The following is a 20,203-nucleotide window of genomic DNA, read 5'->3' on the forward strand; positions in this document are numbered from 1 at the left end:
GAGAGAGAGAGAGAGAGAGAGAGAGAGAGAGAGAGAGAGAGAGAGAGAGAGAGATTGTGTTATTCTTATTGGTAAAATAAAGTGAAATAAAAGCCAGCTGGCCAACTCTTTTAGTGTATTATGCGTCTGGTTTGGCCATTAGTACTAGTGTGGCTCTGTCTTGCTCTTCATGGGTGGAGCATAGGTCACACATGGACTTTGGGAAAGCAGCTTGGACAAGTCATCACAGCACAGATGACGAGAATGAGTCATTAGTGTGCTCAGGCTACTGAGCTTGAAGAGCAGAGCTGTGACTGGACTGCAGACTGACCAACCTGTGTTCTGCCCACCCGCCTACTCCTTCCTGCCTAAAACATACTGTATATGCTGAGTACTTTTTCAGCACTAAAGATAAACTGTATACTTTCAATCTTTTGTTCAATAATGTGTATTGTACTAGTATGTATATATATATGTTTACATACATATACACATGTACTGAGTTTAAAAAATGTTGCTATGAAAAAAAATATTGCTGTTTCACCTGTACCAGTCTTGCAGTTATCTGTGCTTGATCTTGTAGGACTTTTAAAAAGCAGTTTTAAAACCTAGACATTATATTCTTGTTTCTTCATATCCTTCCCCATATATAACCTCAAAATGAAAACCAAAACATAAACCCAATGCATTCACATATCAAAACATATGTGGCACTAACAACAGTCTTACATTAATTTATCCTTTGAAAGTATGGTATCATCTCCTCTTTTATACAGCCAGCTACTAAACATATTTGTGATTCAGTCAAAACTGTATCAAGCAATAACTGAACTCAGCCTTAAAACTTGAAATATTTACTAAACAAATACCTTTTACCCCATTTAACAATATAAAAGTATGGGAATAATTTCAGAGACTACATTTCCAACAGGATTCAAGAGGAAATCCTTTGGAAGACCACAGGGAAAAGGCAATAGAATTAAAATACAGCATCAGAGACTGGCTCAGTGGTTAAGGGCACTGGAGGCTTCTCCAGAGGACTGATTCCCGTGGCCCACATGGTGACTTACAACCATCTGTAACTCCAGTCATAGACAATCTGACTCTCTTTTGGTCTCCTCAGCACCAGGCATGGAAGTGATGCACAGATATACATGGAGGTCAAACACTATACACACATAAATAAAAAAAATCCACCATCATTTTACATCCTTGAGTTCACAGTGCAATGCAGCAGCCTCAAGCATGGTCTGCAAACCATACACTGAAATAGCACACCGTATTTCAGTCTGCCACTAAGACATACGCATATATATATATATATATATATATATATATATATATATATAGTGTGTGTGTGTGTGTGCGTGTGTGTGCCATAAACAGCTCTGTTTTTCCAGAAGATATTGAGCTATAAATGAGTAAGAAGTCCATAGATATCATTTGTTATATCTCTTGGTTTTATAGGCTAATTTTATGATATTATTAAACTATATTTCACCCTCTAATTTCTCATGATAAGAAATATATAACAAAGACAGAAAAAGAGAATTACAGAATCCACACTACACTGTATTCTGCATTTCTTAATGAAACAGTTATGTTACTTAGACTACCGACCTCAGGCTGTCTGGTTATGTATGCACTGACTTCTCTGTGCATATGCATGCCGCACTGCTAGAAAGCACAGAGACCCAAGCTCTGAAGTAAGTAACCAACATTCATTTATATTAAAAGGATAGATTAAAGGGTAACAGAATTATAGTAATGTATATTTGGAGGAGAAATTATTCATTGTTTTATAAATATTCATATTTTAAATAACTATGAAGTATTTTCCTTTCAGTGGCCCTAAAGATTGAATCAGGGCTTCCTATAGGCTAGGTAAGGGCCCACCACTGAACTCCCTCTGCCGCCAATAATCTATGTTAAACGCACGTCTCCTGTAGTTTTCACCATGAAGGACCTTCATTTTGAGTTCTGTGTATGTGTTTTTATGTCCGTTCAGGTGCTTGCAGAAGTCACAGGCACTGGCTGGCCCTGGATGTGAGTGCTGGGAGCTGAACTAGAGCTCTCTGGCAGAGCAGTGCATGCTCCTAACTTCTGAGCAATCTGTTCCCCCATTTGAAGTGAACATCTCACATTCTAATAGATATCATAAGTCATTATTTTCATAAGAAAATTAAAGAAATGGCTTATACCTTGGAATATTTATGAAAATATTACTTTTAACCAAAAGAAGCTATATAAAAGTATTAAAAGGGATCGTTCAGATTATCACTAACTTATAAGGAAAATCACCACTGTTAGGTACTAATAAAAATAGAAGTTATTTTTTTCTTCCAACTAAAAGTTCAATATTTATATACTTAAAGCAACTTCTATTATTAGAAGAAAGCCTTCTATCTCCTATTAGAGGGCAGTGATGACAATAATAATAAGCACAATAATGGTGATGACAGTAAGAGCTGAAAATATCAAAGGAGCTTCATCTACCCTCAGTTGAAATATTTGCTTTAAAGTAAGCATCAGCCTGCATTAAACATTATCTGTTAGAATATTTCTGTTAAGGCTAAAATAAATACACTTTCGAAATTCTAGTAGAATAATTCATTTCTTTCCTGGCATAACTTACTTCCTGGGAGAGGGATGGTTGATAAACTTCAGTGATTACATAATAACAAGAAAACATGGGCACTTAGATTTTCTCTTACAGAGAGGTCCGTCTGTCTCAGCCATCAGAATGCTGAACTAGAGGCGTGAGCCACTCCCACTCAGCTCATCAGCAGGCTCTGGCTACACAGTCCAGACCGTTCTGAACTCCTAGTCCTTCTGACCTTATCTCATGTGCTATACAGGTATACAGATCACATCTGCAAAGTTCCCAGGAATGTGACTGCTACTCCGCCTAGCACAGTGAGTCTATGCCCTCTAGTATTTAGTCTTTGGATTCTGTTTTAGATAAAGTAGGGGGCTCAAAGGTTAGATGAGTCCAGAGGCACATTAGATCTAAAAACTTCAATACAAATCTAATTGGTTTTTTTTTTTTTTTTTTTTTTTTTTTTTTTTTTTTTTTTAAAGACAGGGTCTCACTGCATAGCTCTGACTGGCCTGGGTCTCGCTGTGTGGACCAGGTTAGTCTTAAACTCAGTAGGTCTCTACCTCCTGAGCACTAGGAGGCTATATCTATTACAGTAGACCCTATTTACAAAAAGTAGAATAAAAATGATTATTTTGTTTTGTTTTCTGAAGACCATCATGGTAAGTTTGTGATTTGTTTGTTTGTTTGCTTGTTTTTTGAGTCAGGGTCTCCTCTAGTCTAGGCCTGACTGGAACTCTCTATGTAGCTGAGAATGACCCAAACTTCTAACCGTGGCTCCTTCTCCTAAGCACTGGAACACTAAACCCTGCACATGCGATGCCCAGTTTCTTAAAAAAAGTGTGCTGGGGAATGAACCACGTGTGGCAAGCAGTCTACTGAGTTCCATGCCAACCCCCCAGTAAAAACAAAGGTTGACATGTGCTTACATTATATAACATATTAATGGACAGAACGAAATCCCCCTTTTCTGCACTTTGCCCCTGGTAAGAGATGGAGGCTATGAAGGTGGGTGCTGAGGGGCAGAAGTAGATTGTTTTACTTCTTCTTGTTTATTCTGTTATCCCTAAAACAGCTGTCCCAAGACATTTTTTCCAAATATGATTTGGGACTATAGCATATTACCATATACTCAGACACAGTGGGTCTGGTTTTTGCTGGCAGCTGTCAGGATTCTCATGTACATGGTCTTCATTCTTTCAAAATGTAAACAGTACACAACCTTATTTCATAGAAAACCTTTTGTTAGTGACTGCCAAATGCTAAGAAACTCTCTTGGCGTCAGCTGGTCAAGGATGTCTTACAAATGAAGCTGACTGGGACCATCACTCTTGGAGCGGGTGACCCAGCTGTGGAGGGAGTATGCCACCTGCCTTTGAACAGTGTAGATCAGTGGTTCTCAACCTTTAGGGTCAACCAATACTTTCAAAGGAGTGACATATCAAATATCCTGCATATCAGGTATTTACATTATAATTTATAGCAGTAACAAAATTACAGTCATGAAGTAGCAATGAAAATAATTTTATGGTTGGGGTCACCACAATATGAAGAGCAGGATTAGGGTTGGTTGCAGGCTTAGGAAGGCTGAGAGCTCCTGGTGTCAACGGTCTTCCTATCATACTTGACACATGCTTTCCAGCCCTTGCTACTGTCCTCCAGTTCAGAGACATGAGCACAGCCATCCAAGGAGGCTTCCTTGTGGACTCTGAAACCTGTTGCAGAGCTGAGATACTCTGGAGAGGTGCCCTCTGCACACATGAGTCCCCCTGTGCCATTTTTATCCTTCTCCCCATGGCAGGGAGCATCCTGATGGGCCTGGCCTGTGACACTTGTCTAGAAACTGATGTTCAGAGAATAGTTGGAAAGAGAAGAGTTGGCCTGTTCACACACAATACATAGAGCTACACCAAGGAAATGAAAATTAGTAACACACACACAAAAATGTATATAATGCACAACAAAAATATTCAGTTTGATAATAGGGTAAGAGAAATGAGTGTAATGCAGTGTAAATTCTGGTCATTATCATTTTGAAATAATTTACTTCAAAAAATAAAAAGGGCAGAGTCGTATGCATCTCAGGCTGATCTTGTACTCACAAACACGCTAAGTATCACCTTGAACTATTTAACCTTCTGCTGTCCCCTCTGCAGTGCTGGGACTGCATGCGTATGACACCATGCTTGGTTCTGTGAGGCCCTAGGGATTAAACCCAGGGCATAGAGCATGGTAAGCAACTACTCTACCAACTGAATCACATCCCCAGCCCTGTTACCATATACTGAGTAAAAGCCTTATGCTAAAAGACATGAAAGATGCTTCAGAGTTTTAAAAATTAAACAGCCCAACTTTAATCATAAACATACTTACTGTTTAGAGCAAATACTACATATTTAAATTTTAAATAATATTTTTAAGGCCATGCTATTAGGTAGTCTGGGAAGTATTGAGAATACCAATAAATTTCACATGACATGAATTATTATTTCATTTCACAAAATATAACAAATTCTTGCACTGTGCATATACATACATACACATTGGTGGGACAGAGAAAATTACATTTATTCAGGGGTATCAGGATTCTAATTTGGGGAAACATATCTAAATTGTCTTTAAAATGTGCTTTTATATGTCAAGAATTTTTTCTTTTTTTGGTTTTTTGAGCTTGGATTTCTCTGTGTAGCCCTGGCTGTCCTGTAACTCACTCTGTAGACCAGGCTGGCCTCGAACTCAGAAATCCACCTGCCTCTGCCTCCCAAGTGCTGGGATTAAAGCTACAAGTCAGTGTGCACAGCTCAAGAATTTCTCCATTGCTTTTTTTTTTTAATAATTTATTTTTACTTTTATGTGCACTAGTATTTTGCTTGCATATGTATGAGGCTGTTGGATCCCCTGGAACTAGAGTTACAGATCATGTAGGTGCTGGGAATTGAACTCAGCTCCTCTGAAAGAACAGTCATTGTTCTTAACCACTGAGCCATCTCTCCAGCCCCACAAATTTATCTTTTTACATTTAAATGAAGGTTTCTTTCTTTTATGTGTATGAATGTTTTGCCTACATACATCTACATGTACCACATATTGGCCTGGTGTGCACAGAATTCAGAAGAAGGCACTGGGTTCCCCTGGAGCTAGAGCTTCAGATGGTTCTGAGCCACCATATGGTGCTGGGAACTGCATCTAGGTCCTCTGCAAGGACAACAATTGCTGTCAACCTCTGAGTCATCTCTTTAGCCCATCACATTGAGTGTTTCCTAATGAGTAACAGTTAACCTAAATGAAAACCTAAAACACCATCATCATTGTTCACAGAAAAGATTTGTTACATTCAATATCTTTATGTGTCACAAAGAAAACATTAATGACTAAGTGCTTTTTTGGAATTTGATAGTCATCTTTGAACATAAATTTGCAGACTTTCTTATTTTACAGCTTTGACTGATTAAAAAAAAAACAAAACTTAGTAAGGACAATTCCATTTAACAAGTCAGCTTTAAAATTCTGTTTCCTAGGCAACATATGTCCTTGTACACTGCTTTAAAAAAAAAATCTATAGATGTAGTTAAAGCAACACCAAGGCCAAATGTTGAATATAACCACCTTGCTTTCATCTCCTTTGAGCTTCTGAAACAAGCTGGCCTCTTCCTTTTTGGGGACTTAAATATACCCCTACTGCTCTGCCCAGCCAGTGAGAAGGCAAAGGACAGATGACAAGCCAGGCTTCAGCGTGGCAGTTGACGGAATGGGAAGAGGGAGCTCTTACCTGCACATTTCACTCCCTGAGCAATGAGGCCCCACATGAAGTTGGCACAGTATTCACACCAGTGTGGCCCTCGGAACGTATGCACCTGAGGAATAGGCAAAGTGGAGAGACGGGAGAGAGACATCTGTGAGGAGGCTGTCGTGGATCAAAGCAGCACTACACAAGCCACACTGAACTCAAGATGCAGCACGCTACATTTAGAAAGACTGACTGAGTGGAATGACAAGTGACAGTGTTTTCAGAGCTTCATTTCTTCTTTTAGAAGCGATGACACATCAAATCGATAGACTGCAATTTCCTTCTGGAAACAATGTCTACCATGGAATTTTCCACTGAGTCTCCTCAGGCACAAGGTGCCTCCTCTGCATGCTAGGCAAACACTGACATGTCTGAGTGCAACGGCTTGAAGGGGAAGAGGCAGGGTTGACAGTGTCTTGAATCTAAGAATTTAATTTCATCAGATGATCCAGCTTCTGTGGCAACAGTAGGTCACAAATCTTAAAGTGACTCTGGGAACAAGTGAATCATAAAAAAGAGCCAATTTCTCCAAAACATTTGATATTTACTATGTTAACAAACAATAGTACTTTGTATCTACAAAAGCTACAGTTAATGAGAAACTGAAAGCTGGCATCTCAGGCCTGTGACCAGGCTAGTCATTGTCTCTCACAGACTTTTATGCACAAGAAAAGTAAAAAATTCTAACGCTGGTGAAAAATATTACCAGAACAGAGAAGCCACAAATCTGAACTCTACACATTAAATAACAGAAATAGAAAAAAATATAGCCTGGTGTAGTGGCCCGTGCTTTTAATCCCAGCACTGAGGAGGCAGAAGGTGGCTCTATGATTTTCCAGTCAGCCAAGGCTACATAGTGAACCAATGTCTTAAAAAATTAAATATACACTTGAGCGTGCACACACACACACACACACACACATACATACATACACACTCATATATATTTAAAGATAAAATATATATCTGAAAATCATTTATATAAATATATATTTAAATATATAAAACTATATATTTAAAAGTTTTGGGCAAATTATGGTTGAAAATGCACTAGAGAGAGGATACAGGAGGTCAGTTAATTAACTGCCAATCAGACTTAATTAAGGTAATTTCTCTCCTGTAGGAAACAGAAAATATGGCAAAAATCACCAAGAGTGATGATTTCAGTGTGTGAATCTACCAAAACAATTCTGTAAAGAGTAAAATGTTGCTAAAAGTGTTATTTTTCATAACCGTGATATTAATTTATTGAATGGGACTCAGAAACAAACTAATGACTCTAGGATATGAATATGTATTTGTGTATATTTTACACAGATGTATTATTTCTTCAAGGCCAAATGTCACAAGTATAACGTATTTCATTCAGAAAAACTATGCTAAGTGAATCATGAAAACAACACTGATTATGTTATAATAACATAAGTTCAAAGATGTTGAAATACAAATAAAATACCCCTAATATATAGTCAGTGAAATATAGTATATCAGAATTCAAAGTGCTAGATAGAAGTGGTAAAAATATGCCTATGAGGCTGTAGTGGATACCCCACAGTTCATTCTAAATAGGTGTGTGTTTGTGACTATAGCATGCAAGCTTGAGGACCAGGTCTCCTGCTAATTTTGAAAAGGAAGCTGTAATTGCTCTTACATCTTTTATGAAAAGGGTCAGGAGTGCAGCACACACTCGGCTCTGAACAGCTAATGATGTTCAGGGCCCATAGATTCAAAGTATTTCATGGACTCGCTAGAACAAGGCCCAAGACCAACAAATTCCCTCCAACGCCCCTTGTCCGACTGAGTTCCTCAGAGTGAATACACCTGGAAGAACCTCACTTCACTCTGATGGGAATGTGAAGCAGACCACAGGCATGAGCTCACGCAAAGATGTATGAAGATGATGAAATCTCTATAGTATCCTAAAAGGACTTTGGAGAAAGTCTTTGGGATACAAATTGGCCTACAGGTTGCCAGGTTTCATGAAAAGTATGTATTACTTACTAAATATCTAGGTGAATAAAAATGGAATGAGAATATGGAATACGTAGCCAGAAGGCCTTTGTACCTATCATTTACCTCATGGTGAAGCATCTGAAGTTACACCATACAACAAATAGTAGATGGTGCTTGGTTTATTACTTAACCATAAGAGCACTGACTACCAACGTTAACACTGCCCCTTCCTGCCCCATGAGAGCAGTGGTGTATGTGACACTTTAAAAGACACAGGGCGCTTGTTCCTATGACACATGCTGAACTGTTTTAACTGTTCAGCCCCATGTTCTCTAATCAAAGGTTGCATGTGTATGTCAGAAAGCAGCTGTTAAGGAACAGTACTCATACACTTCAGGCCAGTAGAGATTTTTTATAATGGCATTCTGAACCAATTATGGATATTCTGTTCTTAAAAAAAAATGTTTAGAAGTAGCTTGCATAGTTCCCAGCAAACTGTGTTAGAAGCATCAGCCCTAGCTTAACTTCTGCTTATATAGTACAGTTAACCAGATTCCCTGTGGACATTTTACATCTAAAATTCACATGCCTTATATTTCCTTCATTCTGTGATCACAGTCATTCCATGACAATGGACTGTGCCTCTTCTATCTTTTTGTTTTTCCAGAGGTCATCAAAACAAATAGAGAGTTCATTCATTAATGGAGTATTGTATTTATCATGAACATTTACTAATGACAGACACAAAGATAGAAAGGATGTAGGATTAGGGAAGCCATGGTGGATTTAATCTTGAAGACAGTGTGAAGTGCCCATGGGAGTGTCTAGAGTATGAGGCTAGAGAGGGAGACACTGTTCAGGCTTAAGATACAGCCTCTGAGCTTAATTCTGAGCAGAGGTAATAAAGTCTTATGGGATCAAAGCGCGCGCGCGCACGTGTGTGTGTGTGTGTGTGTGTGTGTGTGTGTGTGTGTGNGAGAGAGAGAGAGAGAGAGAGAGAGAGAGAGAGAGAGGGTAGCCACCAGGTTGGGTGGAGTGGGCATGAATTTGGGCAGCACAAATGACAGGAGATAACTGGAAGTGATGGACATGGGAAAGAGCCAGGCTAATGACTAAAATTTAAGACCTGACACGTGGGAAAGAAAAGCAGAGAGAGCCAGTGAGTTTGGAAGGGAAAGGGAGGCAGGGAGAGAGAGGCCACTGATGGAGGATGGATGGTCCTTAGGGGGAATAGAGATAGAATTGGGAGACAGTTGCCGTTGAATGAGTTAGCTAGATAGGAGGAACCCTGCTTCCTCTCGCACCCTGGGTCTCACATAACACAGGCTGATAATGATTGTTGCCAAGACTGACTGAATTCCAACCCTTTCTACTTCCATTTCCCAAAATTTGGAATTATAGGCAAGTGCTACCTGGTTTAAGAACAACCTTTAGTGAGGTGTGGTAGCACACACCTTCTATCCCAGCACTAGAGGCAGATCTATGAGTTTGAGGCCAGCCTGGTCTATAAAGTGAGTTCCAGGGCAGCCAGAGCTACACAGAGAATCCCTCTCTTGAACAAACAAACAAACAATGAACAGCCTTTAATGCTCTACAGCACAGTAGAGCAATTATAGCTAACAACAATTAGCTGTATACTTTAAAATAGCTAGTAGATAGAATTTTGAATGTTATCAACACAAGGAAACAATAAATATTTGAGTGAGGCAGCTGTTATTATCTTGGTTCGGGTATTACACTTGTGTTGAAATGTTACATTGTGTCCCTCAAGAACATGCAATCATGTATCAATGAAAAGAAACAGTCCTTCATCTGTATAGATCTTAGCACAAAGCACACGATTCTACAGACACTGATGTGTGCTAACAATTTTATAGAAATGGTTGTATTTTAAAATGAAGCTAATAAAAAAGTAACACACATTCAACTATAATGAAAAGGTCAAAAGTGGCACTGCTTAGGAAGGATAAGAAGGAAAGAGAGGGCAGTAGAGGTAAGAGGCTTTGGCAAGAAGTCCAAGACCACAAGAGCTAGGACCTTTAGGTTTTCCACATGCTAACATGCTTGGCAAACACTATACTGAGCTACATACCCAGTCCATTTGCCTGTGTGCCTGACCCTAGACCCTCTTGCTTTAACCTTGTCAGCTCTGTGATTACAGGTGTGGGCCACTATCTGACAGTAGAGACTCTTGCCTGGAATGCTACCCTACATACAGCAGAAAGAGTTAAGAGATCTGCAAATGGTCAGCACTTAAGGAATAGACACTACTGCAGCCTTAATAAATACACAGCTGAGAGACATGCATTACACAACACTGTCATTTCATCTAAAATACCTAAGGGTTGGCTTTCCTGTCCTCCTGTCCTCTGAGGCTGCCAGCTTTTTTTCTGTCCTCACCCTGCTCCCTTTCTTAGTTCCTGATTCTTAGTTGTTATTCTGGTTAGTTGTTTTTGTTGTTGTTTGTTTGTTTTGTCAATTCTATATAAACCTAGTCATATCATGGAAGAGGGCACATTAACTGAAAAAACAAAAACAAAAACAAAAACATGCCTTCCTAAGATCGGCTGGTAGGACATTTTCTTGGTTAGTGATTGATGTTGGAGGGCCCAGCTCAGTGTGAGCACTGCTGCCCTGGGCGAGCAGTCCTGTGTTATATAAGAAAGGAGGCTGAGCACACTAAGGTGAGTAAGCCAGAGTGTTCTCCATGTCCTCTGTTTCAGTTCCAGCGTGACTTGCTTTGATGATGAGCGGTAAACTGAAATAAATCCTTTCTTCTTCAAATTTCTTTTTTGGTTATACTGTATTTATCATAGCAATTGAAACCCTAACTAAGACTGTTGTGGTTATACTGTGTTTATCATAGCAATTGAAACCCTAACTAAGACTGTTGTGGACTAGGAAATATAACAGCAAGATTTTGTGAGCAGTGGATATAAACCAGGAAAAATGTCCTATCTCTTCAAAGGCCATATATTTTGTTAAAATTTTAAAGTTGTATGTGTATGAGTGTTTTGTCTGACTTCATGGCTACACATTAGGTGTGTGCCTGGTGCCTAAAGAGGCCAGAAGAGAGTGTCAGATCCCCTGGACCAAGTTTCAGATAGTTGTGACCCACCAAGTGAGTACTGAGAATCAAACCCAGTTCCCCAGGAAGTGCTCTTAATAGCTAAACCATCTCTCCAACCTGGCCTGAGGATACAAAACTTTTGTTCTTTCTGAGTTTTGGACAGTTAAGTGGAATGAAGTGATCTTCTGATGAGTAAGAGACTCCAGCAGTGCCTTACCCTCCACTTGCTTTCTGACCTTAAGCACACGCACTGGCTTTGTAAGACAGGAGAGAGAGGGCTGATACTAACAATTGTATCAGTTTACCAGAAAACAATGCCTTTGGAGATACTTTTGGTAAGATAATTCAAAGGAGCAGTCTCTGGCAGCATGGAACATTAGTTAGAAAAGCCACCTGGTAGGAGCACATAAAACTATTATTTTCCTAGGCTGCTCTAAAGCTGTTGTTCCACATTGACAGAGTAAAAGAATACATGCCCAAATGGCATGATCGGCTAGCTTTAAAGCCCTTTCCTCTTTTGCACCTGGGGAAAAAAGGACAGTGTTATTACGAAGGCATGTATGATCTGAACAACTCCTTTTATGTTAGTTGCTCTGTTTAAACAGTAAGATGCTTCTAATTAGTGAACCCCAATAGAGCCTTATCATTGAAGGCACTAGCCAAAGCCAGGCTGAAAAGGGCACAGAGCGTGTGAGATGGGAGGTGTGTTAAGAGGCAAAGGCCAGTGTCACATGTCTCCCAGGCAAGGACTTTGGAAGACAGGGAGGTCGTCCTCAGTGGGGTGTGCTGTAATGAACATACCCGCTGCCTGCTCCTCACCATGGTCAAAGGATTTACAACTCTACTTTAATACAGTAATGGAAATAGCAAACACGAAGATAAAGTAGTGAGGAACACTGCAGCAGCATCCTCATTGTCCCTCTCAGGCAAATGGCCTTGTAAACTAGTAGAAGTGGCAAGAACATTAGGGCAGTGAGGGTTTTTGGCGAAGGTGGCAATGACATTTCAGCTGCAGCTTGCTCCTTTGGGTGGCTCTGATGACTCAGTCCTCCAGCATGGTACTGGGCAACAAAAGAAGGGAACAGATGAAGACAATCAAATGGAAGAAATATACAGTGTAGGCAGCTGGGTAGGAAATGCCATTTCTTCCACACTCCTCAGTTTTAGGGTTTAGTGAATACCTTGTTATTGCTGTTAAAAACATCTCACTGTGGTACCTGGAGCTGATCCTGTGCCACAGTGCTCTATATTCAAATACTGTTGGGAGAGAGCTAGTATCCCAGGAATACTAAGTCACCTGTGAATGCAGGAAAGACCACCACTTCTGCTCAAATTCCTGGCTCAAGACAGACCTGCCCTAAGCCATCAGGATACAGGAACCAAGGAACAGCCAGGGACAGGATCCTTCTGGTTTCCTGCTACATCCGGAGCTGACTCTATGCCACAGCCCTCCATACCCAAATTCCTCCCAGAGAGATTTGGTCTCCCAGGAATTCTGACACACAGGCTTGCAGGAGGAATAAACCACAGTCAGAGACAGCAAGACCAGCTAACACCACAGATAACCAGATGGCAAAAGGCAAGGGCAAGAACATAAGCAACAGAAACCAAGGTTACTTGGCATCATCAGAACCCAGTTCTCCCAACACAGTGAGCCCTGGTTACCCCAACACACCAGAAAAGCAAGGTACTGATTTAAAATCACATCTCATGATGATGATAGAGGACTTTAAGAAGGACATAAATAACTCCCTTAAAGAAATACAGGAGAACACAGGTAGAAGCCCTTAAAGAGGAAACACAAAAATTCCTTATAGAATTACAGGAAAACAATCAAACAGAAGAAAGAAATGAACAAAATCATCCAGAATCTAAAAATGGAAATAGAAATAATAAAGATCACAAAGAGACAACCCTGGAGTTAGAAAACCTAGGAAAGAGATCAGGAGTTATAGATGAAAGCATCACCAACAGAATACAAGAGATAGAAGAGGGAATCTCAGATGAAAAAGATACCACAGAAAACATTGACACAACAGTCAAAGAAAATGCAAAATGCAAAAATCTCCTAACCCAAAACATCCAGGATATCCAGGACACGATGAGAAGACCAAACCTAAGGATAATAGGTATGGAAGAGAGTGAAGATTCCTAGCTTAAAGGGCCAGNAAATATCTTCAACAAAATTATAGAAGAAAACTTCCCTAACCTAAAAAAGAGATGCCCATAAACATACAAGAAGCCTACAGAACTCCAAATAGACTGGACGAGAAAAGAAATTCCTCCTGTCACATAATAGTCAAAATACCAAATGTATAAAACAAAGAAAGATTATTAAAAGCAGTAGGAGAAAAGGTCAAGTACCATATAAAGGCAGATCTATCAGAATTACACCAAATTTCTCACTAGAGACTATGAAAGCTAGATGATCCTGGGAAGATGTTATATAGACCCTAAGAGAACACAAATGCCAGCCCAGGTTTTTATACCCATCAAGACTCTCAAATGACATAGATGGAGAAACCAAGGTATTCCATGACAAAACCAAATTTACACAATATCTTTCCACAAATCCAGTCCTACAAAAAATAGGTGGAAAACACCAATACAAGGAGGGAAACTATACCCTAAAAATAAGCAAGAAAGTAATCTTCTTTCAATAAACCCAAAAGAAGATAGCCACACAAAAATAATTCCACCTCTAAGAACAAAAATAACAGGAAATAACAATCACTATTTCTTAATATCTTTTAACATCAATGAACTCAATTCCCCAATAAAAAGATATAGACTAACAGACTGGATACGTAAACAGGACCCAGCATCTTGCTGCATACAGGAAATGCACCTCAGTGTCAAAGACAGACACTACCTTAGAGTAAAGGGCTGGAAAACAATTTTCCAAGCAATTGATCCCAAGAAACAAGCTTGAGTAGTCATTCTAACTTTGAAAAAAATCAACTTTCAACCAAAAGTTATAAAAAAGAAAAAGGAATATTCATCAAAGGAAAAATCTACCAAGAAGAATTCTTAATCCTGAACATCTATGTTCCAAATCAAGGGCACCCACATTCATAAAAGAAACTTTACTAAAGCTCAAAGCACATATTGTATCACACACAATAATAGTGGGAGGCTTCAACACCCCACTCTCATCAATGGACAGATCATGGAAACACAACCTAAACGGAGACATAGTAAAACTAATAGAAGTGATGGACCAAATGGTCTTAACAGATATCTATAGGACATTTCATTTTAAAACAAAAGAATATACCTTTTTCTCAGCACCTCATGGTACCTTCTCAAAATTGACCATATAATCAGTCACAAAGCAGGCCTTAACAGATATAAGAAGATTGAAATAATCCCGTGCATCCTATCAGATCACCACGGACTAAGGATGGTCTTCAATAGCAACAAAAACAACAGAAAGCTCACATACACATGAAACCCTACTCAATGATAACTTGGTAAAGGAAGGAATAAAGAAAGAAATTAAAGGCATTTTAGAATTTAATGAAATGAAGGCACAACATACCTAAACTTATGGGACACAATGAAAGCAGTGCTAAGAGGAAAACTCATAGCCCTGAGTGCCTCCAAAAAGAAACTGGAGAGAGCATACACTAGTAGCTTAACAGCAACCTGAAAGCTCTAGAACAAAAGGAAGCAAATACACCCAAGAGGAGTAGACTGCAGGAAATAATCAAACTCAGGGCTGAAATCAACTAAGTAGAAACAAAAAAGAACTATACAGGGAGTCAACAAAACCAGAAGCTGATTCTTTGAGAAAATCAACAGGATAGATAAACCAGACTAACCAGAGGGCAGAGAAACAGTATCCAAATGAAAGAAAGCTATAACAACAACAACAACAACAACAACAACAAAATCATTAGATCCTATGACAAAAGCCTATAATCAATAAAACTGGAAAATCTGGATAAAAATGGATAATTTTCTAGACAGATACCTAAGTATTCATTCAATATGGCAAAGGAAAGACTGGTGACTGTATATTTCAAGAATGGAAAAACTGTTCAAAATTGAAGGAAGTACCATAAAAGTCCTTCTAGACCACCAGTGGACATAACAAAATGAACATTGCCTTGAACTATAAACAATAAGCCAGAGGGAGAGTTGATACAGTATGACCAGATTGGGGCAGCATGGTCTCTCCGCTCTGTTCCCATGTAATGAGAACCATAAAAATATGTCCTATTAAATGGTATATGAACCAGTACTTTGAATATGGAGAAAAATAGTGAATTATTGTTAATTCTATTCATAAGAATCGTTCCCTGGGCTGAGCATGGTGGTGCACGCCTTTAATCCCAGCACTTGGGAGGCAGAGGCAAGCAGATTTCTGAGTTCAAGGCCAGCCTGGTCTACAGAGTGAGTTCCAGGACAGCCAGGGCTACACAGAGAAACCCTTGTCTCGAAAAACCAAAAAAAAAAAAAAAAAAAAAAAAGGATCGTTCCCTGGACTAAGGAGATGGCTCAGTTGGTGTTTACTGTGTGTTTCTGTCCCATCCTCAGAAAAATCCAGGTATGGAGTCAAGCACTTTCACTAGTGCTGTAGAATTTACTGGTGTTCACTGGCTAGCCAGCCTGGCCTTATAGGTGAGTTATAGGTCAAGAGAGAGACAAAATAAAAATGAAATAAGAACAAGCTACATAGCACCTGAGGAATGACTCCAGAGGTTGACTTTTAGCCTCTACATGTATATGTACACATCTCTACATACAACAATACATACATGCAACTCCAAACACATACACAACTCCACATACAAATACATTTACCATAACCAATACAGGGTATTACTAACAGTTAAATTCCTTATGGATTCTTTTATAATCTACCCATTCCCCCAATTAATACTATTTCTGTGGGAGAAAATGCTCTAACAGTGAAGCTGAGTCTTTAAAGCACAAATAAGTGAAGGTGCTTGGGATCATGCACAGCTCCATCAACACTAAGACAAACACACCTGTGCTGACGGAAAGGCACTTTACACAGTGCCATCGACCTGAAACCCAGCTATCAGTCAGTCAGTGCCAGTCAGTCATTCCATATGTCTATCCACTAATCGTGAGAGACATGTTGTTGCTACACGTAGCTCAGGCTTACTTGAAACTTACTCGGTAGCCCAGGCTGGCCTTGAACTCATAACTTTCCTGCCTCTCTACCCAGTGCTAGGATTACAGGTGCTGCCATCCTTAGCTTTTTTGTCCACATTTCATCATACTACAAGATATAAATTATATAATAAAAAGTAAAACAACAGCTGGGCATGGTGGCCCACACTTTTAATCACAACATTCTGGAGGCAAAGGCAGAAGGATCTCTGTGTTTGAGGCTAACAAGGTCTTTAGAGCAACTTCCAGAAGAGCCAAGGCTACACAGAGAAATCTTATCTTAAAAACATAATAATGATTAAAAAAATAAAACAACAAAAATCACCAAACCACTCTTGATGTCAAAGTGTAGATGTTTAAAGCCCATCCTTTCTGTCCCTTTCTCTGGATAGCTTTCCCTTATAACTGACCATTTTCAAGGCTGAAGGATGTCAAATGCTATGGATGTCAAGGCAGTTCAGTAGTACAGCCAACTCTGACAACCTGAATCTGACCTCTGTGACCCTCAAGTAGAAGGAGAGAACCAGAACCGTCTGCTCATATGACACTCAAATGCTTCCTACACTACACACACACACACACACACACACACATACATACATGCAACCACATACAAACAAATACATTTTCCACAACCAATACAGGTTCTTAAATGTAACATTTAAAACATCCAAAGTATGGAGTTGAAGAGAGATGGCTCAGAGGTTAAGAGCACTGGCTGCTCTTCCTGAAGACACAGGTTCAATTCCCAGCACCCACACTGCAGCTCAGAATTGTCTGCTACTCTATCTCCAGGAGATCTGACAGCCTCACACAGACATACATGCAGGCAAAACACCAATGCACATAAAATAAAAATAACTAAATTATACAAACATTAAAAGAATCCAATGTAATATAAAACAATATTCTACTTTGAGAATTAGATCCATTACTTGAATGAGCTTGCACTGGGTTGGAGAGATGGTTCATTAGTTAAGAGCACTGGTTGATCTTCCAGAGGTCCTACATTCAACTCCCAGCAACCATATAGTGACTCGCAACCATGAATAATTGGATCTGATATCTTCAGGCATACAAGTATACATACAGATAGAGCATTAATACAATTAATACAACAAATAAATAAATAAATAAATAAAATTTAAAAATGAGCTTGAATTAAAATATCAGTGGTAAATTTGAACACAGAAATCAATATTTTAAAACAATCTTCTAATTACAATACTTAGTGAGGAGAGGATAGGAGAGGAGAGGGAACCACAACTAATAAAATGCAGTCGTAAAGGATAGATCTAGGACACTGGTCCTGCACCTAAGGCTTGGGAATCACTGCAGAAGAGGAGGCAGAATGACAGCAAGGAACAAAGAGTTAGCTGTGAGAGTGTCTCCTAGAGATGTCAGAGAAGTCACACCCACGGAATCTCACCAAGTGGCTGAACACCAACAGACACACTAGCAACAATGGCTAGGGATGGGGGAGACCTCAAGCCTACATAAAGAACTACAGCAACTAAGGAATGCCAAGTGGGAGAAATAGTCTTCCCAGGGAGAGGACACACACCACTTTGTTTGTTTTTGGTTTTTCGAGACAGGGTTTCTCTGTGTAGCCCTGGCTGTCCTGGAACTTACTCTGTAGACCAGGCTGGCCTTGAACTCAGAAATCCTCCTGCCTCTGCCTCCCAAGTGCTGGGATTAAAGGCCTGTGCCACCACTGCCTGGCTATAGATTACTAATTGGTGATCCAATACCAAATGGTTAGCCCTGAAAACACATAAAAGTAACATAAAAGTAACAGATGGGTGAGGTTGTATTTAGGACATATATATGTAGCACACACATATATACATAAAGATAACAACAACTGAAAAGAGGTCATTGCCATGCATGTGGTGGCACACACCTTTAATTCCCACACTTGGGAGGCAGAGGCAGGTGGATCTCTGAGTATACAAAGCAAAGTTCCAGGACAGCTAGGGCTGTTACACAGAGAAACCCTGTCTCAAAAAAACCCCAAAAAACTAATGAAGGAACAAGGTCACAAACTGAAAAGAGGGCAGGGGGATGGGAAGCAGGAACTCATGTAACTGCATTATAATCTCAAAAGTATTTTTTAAAGTTGCCTTATTTTTAATTATGTGTGTGCATGCAAGTAATGTGCACAGGAGTGCCAGTGCCCCTGGGGCCAGATGTATGAATTACTCTCCTGGAGTTGGGGTTAACTGGCTATTGTGGGGGCTGGGAACAGAATTTGGATCCTCTGCAAAAGCAGTATGTATTCTTAACTGCTGAGCCCTCTCTCTAGCACTCAGATTTAATTCATTGAGATGAGAGACTCATTATGTAGATCAGCTGACCTCGAACTCACAGAGATCCGTCCACCTCTGCCTCCTGAGTACTGGAATTAAAAGTATGTGTGCCACCATGCTTAGCCAATTTTGTTTTTGTTTTGTAACTGAATATTTAGTTTAAGGGTTCATCCTTCCTGTTGTTACTGAGTAGAATGTTTTATGAATATCAATTAGATCAAATTGGCTGATTAAAGCGCCCATGCCCCTACTTCTGGTCATTCTATCACTGACACTATTATTGAAACTTCTAATTATGATGTGGACTGTCTATTTCATTTGCAGCTCAGCTGTATGTATTTGAATCTGTTATTAGGCATATATACACTTTAAACTATTATGTCCTCTTAATGAATTTTATCTTTATTTCCAATGATATTCTTTGTCTTATAAACTAGTACATTAGCATGTATGGCACAGATCTGGGACAATTAGCATTCTCCTGATAGGATCTACTGTGCAGATATGGACATGGACACATCATCAGGAAACTGCATGCCAGGCCTTGAGTCTGACAAAACTCTGTTTCTGAAATAGGTGAGACTGGCAAAATAAAGAACTGGAGCCTCTGTCACCATCCTGTACCAAAATAAGCCTCAAAATAGCTCAAAGTTGGAAGATGGTCCTGGATGCATTTTAACCCCCACAGGATGGGGCAGATTTTTAATCCTGGACTTCTAATTGTGTGACACATTGCCAGTCTGCGTTAGGGTTCCTGACACCTAGAAGGAAAAAAAAATCTCACAAATGCTCTATCAAATGATAAATATTATCCAATGGTTCCATGTAATTAAAAATGAAAAGCCAAACCACTGAGCACCCATAGTCAGCAGCAAAGCAGACCTGCATGCCTCCAGGGGAGCATGCCCATGCACTGGACTGAGCCAGGGGCACAAGCTGAGGCTGGGTCACACACCAGTGGTGGAGCTTAGAGGTAATTTTAAACCTGAGAAGGAGCATGCAGGAAGGAACAGTAAAGACTACTGACAAAATGGCAGAAAACACGTGTAAACCATATAGCTGACGGGCTAGCATCAGAATATATTAGAAACTCCTGGCACTGAATAGCAGAGCCACAAAGCAGCTTTAATTTTACTTATTATTATTGGTACATGTGTATGTGTGTGTACACATGGTTGGGGCATACATGCCAAGGCATGCACATGGAGGTCAGAGGACAAGTTTTATGAGTTGGTTCTCTACTTTTACTTTGGATTCTAAGAATCAAACATAGCCTGACGGCCTTGCAAAGCAAGCACTTTTACCAGCTGAATTCCCTTGCCTGCACACCTTCAAATAACTCCAAAAAAAAAAAAAAAAAA

General features: G+C 39.6%; 1 protein-coding gene across 2 annotated transcripts in view; it reads right to left on the reverse strand.

Moving 5' to 3' along the window:
• Chn1 (chimerin 1) overlaps positions 1-20,203 on the reverse strand; it is a 150,584-nt gene that overhangs the window by 17,011 nt on the left and 113,370 nt on the right. For both annotated transcript variants that reach the window (XM_021192913.1, XM_029536309.1), the window contains one exon: positions 6,348-6,432. In XM_021192913.1, the coding sequence (XP_021048572.1) occupies positions 6,348-6,432 (85 nt within the window). The remainder of the gene's footprint in view (positions 1-6,347; positions 6,433-20,203) is intronic.

Source organism: Mus pahari, chromosome 3 (assembly GCF_900095145.1).
Source record: "Mus pahari chromosome 3, PAHARI_EIJ_v1.1, whole genome shotgun sequence".
NCBI lineage: Eukaryota > Metazoa > Chordata > Mammalia > Rodentia > Muridae > Mus > Mus pahari.